The 7,149-nt window shown below is 38.1% G+C and overlaps 1 protein-coding gene across 1 annotated transcript; it reads left to right on the top strand.

Annotated features, from left to right (window-relative positions):
* The first annotated feature begins 3,178 nt into the window (after nucleotides 1–3,178).
* LOC106674766 (ladderlectin) lies at nucleotides 3,179–5,216 on the top strand. Its single transcript, XM_024800608.2, has 7 exons — nucleotides 3,179–3,267; nucleotides 3,345–3,422; nucleotides 3,562–3,600; nucleotides 3,972–4,087; nucleotides 4,177–4,311; nucleotides 4,401–4,512; nucleotides 4,876–5,216. Exons 2-7 carry the CDS (start codon nucleotides 3,362–3,364, stop codon nucleotides 4,956–4,958), a joined length of 546 nt encoding a protein of 181 aa, XP_024656376.2. The 5' UTR covers nucleotides 3,179–3,267; nucleotides 3,345–3,361; the 3' UTR covers nucleotides 4,959–5,216.
* Nucleotides 5,217–7,149: the final 1,933 nt, after the last annotated feature.

Below are 7,149 nucleotides of genomic sequence, written 5' to 3'. Positions count from 1 at the left end.
GTGTCCTTCTACAGAGCTTCCTTTGAGAGTGTACTAACCTATTGCATATGCATTTAGTACACTTGTAGGACGGTGGCTCAGAGGAAAGCACTCCAAGGGGTCATTAACACCGCCCAAAGGATCACTGGCTGCCCTCTCCCCATGCTGGAAGAGCTAGACTATACCTGCTGTCTTAAAAAAGCTCAAAATATTATAAAAGATACCTCACACCCTGGCCACTCCCTGTTTGGACAGCTGCCCTTGGGCAGACCGTAAAGAGCAATTAGTGCAAGTAGACTCAAACACAGTTTTTACCCAACTGCTATAACATTTCTGAATACTGCTACTAAAAAAAAAAAAATGTCCATCAGGTCACTCTTGAAATGATCTATGCACTGACTGAAGCATGTGTGTGGGAATGTATGTAAATGTTTGCTCATACTATTCTTATTAGCACTTTAAGTATTTTATTTTTTAATTTTATTAAATTTTATTGTTTTTATTTATATTTTCATATTTCTATGGTCGATGCACTGATCGGACACCACTTTTAATTCCGTTGTACCTGCAACAAGGACAATAAAGACATAAAAAAAATAAAATAAGGATTAAACTACTAAATACGTAAATTTAATTTAAAGAAAAATCAGGTAAAAAAAATCAGCTGGGTCTCTGTTCATAAATTCAACAATAGGCTTCTAGACATTTAAGTAATCTTGAGGACAAAATTGCAGGAAGATTTTTCAATCAGAAAACGATGTCTAATGCTAGGTGAGTCAGTTTTGTTTTCTCTAATGTTTTCCTTACCATAAAAAGTTTAGCAATAACTAAAAGGACAGGTCTAAGTCTGTGACTGGCAGATAAAGTCATTATCATGGTGATCATCAGTTAGCCAACAGCCTTGGTTTAATTTCAAAAGAAGCGGCAGCTTTTGACACATTCTTTGAAACCACAGTTTAGACATTGTTTCACAAGACTGTTGAATTTCTCCCTAACTAATCAATTCGACTGTGGGAACAAATGCTTGTGAATGTCTGATGATCATTATTAAAGCACCGAGAACACATTACTCCAGTTTCACCCTCTCTTTCTGAGGGGGTGAAACTGCTGGTTTATTGTGTATTTTTAGAAGTCTTTGATACCTTTCGTTTCATGGGCCTTCAGATCAGAACCCCCAAACCACTTTCATGTATGCCAAAGAAAAGCACCAAATTCTATTTACATTTGCGAACCTCAAACAAACAACAAAAAAGAAGTATTTTGGATTTTGCACTTAAAAATGACAGTTAATTGAACACTAACTGTTATAGAAATATGAAAAAGACCTTTCTTATAGTACTGAGTTCCCTAATGCTCACTGTGGGGACTTCTTGAAATGCATTTCAGATCTTGGACGGCTGGGATAGCACTTCTGTCTCATTCCTTTTTTCTTTTTCTTTTTTTTTTCTGCCTGTCCCGTTTGGTTCTTTTGCCATCAGAATTATCGTAAAGGCGAAGAAAGATACCCAATGGATTTACTTTACCAAATTGACCATCCCAGACTTGCCGTAATGGTCTATTTGATTCACCTTTTATTGTTTATTTTATTTATTTTTTTATTTTCACTTGCTAGATACGGGACAGACTTGAATGAGGAAAAGAAAAAGGAGAAAAGAAGAGGGGGAAAAAACAGTGGAGAAGAGGGATGGGGATAAAGGGCAAAAAAACAAAAAACAACTAAATAAGCAGACAAAAAAATATACATATATCAATCACCTGGATCACCTGTTGAGAAAGAAAAGAAAACAAGCAGAAGAACATGAGAGCAATACAATAAACAACAATGATATATGGGAATATTTTTCTTTCTCTCCCTCTCATTCTTTCTCCCTGTCCTGACCCCCAGTCATGTCTGTCCAGTCTTTAAAAAACAAAAATAAAATAAATACATAATTATAATAAAGGTCAATCAAATGGACCAATATGGCAAGGCCATGATGATCCACTTGGTAAAGTAAATCCACTTGGCATCTTTCTTGGCCTTCAGACAACAATTCTGATGGCTAAAAAACAAAACAAAGAAAGCCTTACATTAGGGAGAAAAACACGTCGGGGGAGAGGGTCCTCGGTTCTCCAGTTAGATTGTACTTCACGGCGTCATGTTTTGCCATGACGGGGTTATTATTGGAGTAAATGGATGGCTGGAGCCTCTGCTCGAAGTGTCTCTTATCGCTGCGAGCGGGTTCACATTGCAGTGAACTGAGAAAAACATGGAAGGATACCTTTTGCGTTAGCATGAGAATTTTAGGGACGTTACAAATCGTCGCTATATTACGAGTAGGGAGTGAAAACGGGTTGAAGACCAAGCAGACATGGAGCACAGAGAGAAGAGTAACTAGACGTGAGACGTGGAACGGGGGAGGGCAAAGTTACAGAAAGCTAACGACTGAAAAGTAAGAACATAACCAGTGTTGGTCAAGTTACTTGAAAAAGTAGTCCTGTTACTTTACTGATTACTTGAAAAAAGTAATCAAATTACAATAACACATTACTTTTAACGCATCACTGCCCATCTCTGAATTTGACATAAGCAGAAAACAATAAAGTGACTCAAAACCATGAAAATCAACAAATCCAAGAACATAACTGATCAAAAACGCAGCACACAGACCCAGTACTGTGACAGATCTGTCTCCATAAAAATCTTCTGGTGAATGCCTGTCAAAGATACAAGACATCTCTTATCAGCTGAGGCACTGGTCTCATTTTATCTTTTTCTTATTGCATGTCTTTTCCAGAAATGCTAAGGAAAGAACTGGCAAGAATTGGTCTACTGAAGAAACATTCTCATCATGATTACTGTGAGAGCAAAACGTCAGAAATTATTTTAGATCTTCATAATAACGCTGATTATTTAATGTCCATAAACTCAGCTTCTCCTTTGTTTTATGGGTTTTTTTTTTCTTTCCTGAAAATACTTTCTTAAATATATAAAATGTTCTCCATTTATACTATGGAGTGTTGACCAGTGTTTGACTAGTTGTTGACTAGTAAAATTAAGTGGGCAGCTGGAAGAAGTAGTCAGCATTTGGCAATAATTTTGGTTTTGGTTGTGAAAGAAAGAAGTGCAGTAAAAGTCTGGCCAGCATGAATCACATAATACACGTGTCATTTTTTTCAATGTTAGTTCCCTGTTTTGAAACTACAAAGAGACAGAATATAAGCCGTGATCTCAGAGCTGTTCAGCACCTTGTTCCAACCTTGGAAGGCTGAAGCTACTGACTGAACAGACAAGATATTCTACAAAAGGTTGGCTGAAAACTCAGATTCCTTCTGTGCTTTGTTTAATGAAGTGCTAATAACTTTGGGTCTTTTGTTGTTCACAGAGATACTAATTATCACCATGAAGCTGCTGACTGTGTCTGCACTTCTTTGTGCAATGATCGCTCTGACCACTGCTGCCAGTGAGTATTGTAGTATAATATAGATAACGTATATATGTGTGGAATCAATAATACAAACAACATTTATAATATCAATATTATAAATGGAAATTTACCACTAAAATTTATCAAAATTATAACTTTTTTTGGGTTCTTCCAGATGAAGTGGGTAAGGATGGGTCTGAATCAAATCCCCCAGGTTGGTAACAATTTTCCTCTCAGATTATTGTCATGCTGAAGAGCACATCTATGTCCTCACTTGTATGCTTGTATGTAATGTATGTGTTCAAATGATATGTTTTACCAGTGAGAAAATAAAATATTTATAATTTATTATATATATATATATATATATATATATATATATATATATATATATATATATATATATATATATATATGTATGTGTGTGTGTGTGTGTGTGTGTGTGTGTGTGTGTGTGTGTGTGTGTGTGTGTTTGCAGGGGTATAAAGGTTTGAGCATATACATGGTTTGAAAGACAATTACTTTTTTGTAAATAGCAACGATAATTGATGTTTGAGTATCTAAGTAGTCTTTGCTTGTCCTCAGGAGAGCATCTTCTTGAGAAGAGATCTCCATGTTTTTGGAGCCCCTGGGGTTGGACTAGATATGGAAACCGATACTATCACTTCTTTCCCAATCAACTGACTTGGGCTCAGGCGCAGGTAAGAACAGTGATTTCGATTTAGCATTTCTCTCTGCTTTAATACTTTTCATATCAAACTTGGTTTCAACTAGACCTTTTGTCCTATAGAGACACTGTCAGTCCCTGAATGCAAATCTGGCGTCTGTGCGCAACCTCGGAGAGTACCAAGCGATTCAGAGGGTCATACTTAATGGTGCTCGTAATCATGTCCCTACATGGATTGGAGGCTCAGATGCTCAAGAGGTACACTACTCAATATTAGACATTAGTTCTGAGACTAGAGGATATGCCTGCCTATTGACACTATTCTCTGTTTTTTTTGTGTTTTCTAGGAGCGTTATTGGTTTTGGATCGATGGAACCCGTTTCACATATGCAAACTGGTGTCACGGAGAGCCTAACAATGTCGGGGGCAGAGAGAACTGCCTGCATATGAATTGGACAGGTAAAATTTAAAAGAAAGTGTATGAATTCATTTTGAGGGGAACAAAAACTGTTACAGTATCCACATTTTCTCAAAAAATGCTTATCATTTGGTGTGATAAATAGCAGTGACTTACAGGAAAATAATATGAATTCTAAATTTTATTTTTAACAGAGACAAACTTTGTGTTTTACCATAATGAATAAAATAGATTGCTGTATTTCACGTCTTTAAATTTAAAGTAAATTTACATAGTGCTGTGAAAGTAGAGTCAAAAATGAATATTGACAGGTGCTCCTGCTATTATGCAAACTAAATATTTGTGTCAGTATAGACGTCCATGTGAGCATGGCTTCACTTAATGTTCATTTTTGGTGCTTACAGGAAACCTCTGTATGAATGACATACCCTGTGACGCCAGATACCCATTTGTCTGCGCCAGGAAAGTCAGACGATCTCTGGAATGAAGGCTTGGTTCACCGGTCTTTAGAGCAAATAATCTCATAAATCCAGCTTAAAATGTTTGTCTTCTTACATCTTTACTTCTTTTAGTTCACCGCAACGCTACATAAGGAATGAGTTGAAAAATGATGCAACCTGTAGATGGATTGTCTCTTTTAATAAGAACAAACTGAGTGTGTAATGGAAAGAATGCTTTAAGCTTTCACTTTACTTCCCTGAATGAACATCATCTTCATTATTAAACCTTTAAGCATTGAATCAAACTGGTCTCTGAGTCTTTGTCACATTTTCATGGGAATACTTCAAAAGATTCATACACATCCAGGCATAAATCCACCATTTTCCAAATACCTGATGCAAATTCAAATTTCTGTGCTCACATGATGTAGAAATTAAATATTTTCTTTATGGAGTCCTGGCCTGACAAGTTAGCTCTTCTGTATTGTGCCATCTGCTTATCTAGAGGTTATTTTGTTTCCCTGATGTATAAAAATCATGGCAATCCTCCTGGCACCTAACAGTGTACACTATATTACTCTGTTTACATTAGGGGACCTGTTTCATTGGATCAATTTTTGGCACAGTGTGTTTTGGGGTTTAAAAGTCATAAGCGACATTGTGTTTAGAGAAAAGGATTCTTAACTGCTCCGATACTCCTGACACATATGGGATCATTAAGGGTTTTTCCTTAGGCAGCGGTGGTCCTTCTCTCCTGGATCGGCTGGAGCTTTCTTTTGGCGCCTTCCTAGCTTTGACAAATGTCCAGCTGGGATAACCACATATACTCGAGACTTTCCTGATGTGATGTTCTTCTGCTTCCCTGGCCGCTGTGTCTGTGGGGATGGTGTTTGCTCTGTGTTGTAGCGTCCTGATGACACCCAGTTTATTCTCCAGTTGATGATGAGAGTCAAACCTTAAATACTGATCTGTATGCGTAGGTTTACGGTACACATCAACTTCTAAATGTCCCCCATTACTGATGGAAATCTCACAGTCTAAGAAGGCTAACCTGCCACTTTTCATAACCTCCCTGGTGAACTTGCTGTGTTGGTCAACCAAGTTAATGTGATCCGTGAATTGTGGTACGTCCTAAGATTTGATTTTCATCCAGGTGTCATCCACATACCTGAACCAATGGCTTGGTGGTATTCCAGGGTAGATAACAAAGCCTTCTTCTCCATTTCTTCCATGTACAAGTCTTAGACTTTTTATGCTGCGCTAGATCAGCCTTCTCATTGAATTCAAACACCTTTTGAAGATATTCTCATCTGGAAGCATTTTAAGTCTCTGTCTGATCTGCTCTTTAGATTTTAGCATGTCAGTGGTAAAATGGCACACCTGCGGCACACCTGTCACTGGGTAAACCTCCAGAGTCCAGAAAATAAATAAAATCAAAGACTCAGCGGCACTAAGTCCTGTTGCTCATAAATCTATTTTCAATTCAATTCAATTCAATTTTATTTATATAGCGCCAAATCACAACAAAAGTCGCCTCAAGGCGCTTCATAGATACAGAGAAAAACCCAACAATCATATGACCCCCTATGAGCAAGCACTTTGGCGACAGTGGGAAGGAAAAACTCCCTTTTAACAGGAAGAAACCTCCGGCAGAACCAGGCTCAGGGAGGGGCGGGGCCATCTGCTGCGACCGGTTGGGGTGAGAGAAGGAAGACAGGATAAAGACATGCTGTGGAAGAGAGACAGAGGTTAATAACAGATATGATTCAATGCAGAGAGGTCTGTTAATACATAGTGAGTGAGAAAGGTGACTGGAAAGGAAAAACTCAATGCATCATGGGAATCCCCCGGCAGCCTACATCTATTGCAGCATAACTAAGGGAGGATTCAGGGTCACCTGGTCCAGCCCTAACTATATGCTTTAGCAAAAAGGAAAGTTTTAAGCCTAATCTTAAAAGTAGAGATAGTGTCTGTCTCCCGAATCCAAACTGGAAGCTGGTTCCACAGAAGAGGGGCCTGAAAACTGAAGGCTCTCCCTCCCATTCTACTTTTAAATACTCTAGGAACAACAAGTAGGCCTGCAGAGCGAGAGCGAAGTGCTCTAATAGGGTGATATGGTACTACAAGGTCATTAAGATAAGATGGGGCCTGATTATTTAAGACCTTGTATGTGAGGAGCAGGATTTTGAATTCAATTCTGGATTTAACAGGAAGCCAATGAAGGGAAGCCAAAACAGG

The sequence above is a fragment of the Maylandia zebra genome, linkage group LG3, assembly GCF_041146795.1.
Source record: "Maylandia zebra isolate NMK-2024a linkage group LG3, Mzebra_GT3a, whole genome shotgun sequence".
Classification (NCBI taxonomy): Eukaryota; Metazoa; Chordata; class Actinopteri; order Cichliformes; family Cichlidae; genus Maylandia; species Maylandia zebra.
The sequence above is the reverse complement of the archived record's forward strand: the minus strand, read 5'-3'. Positions and strand labels throughout refer to the sequence as shown.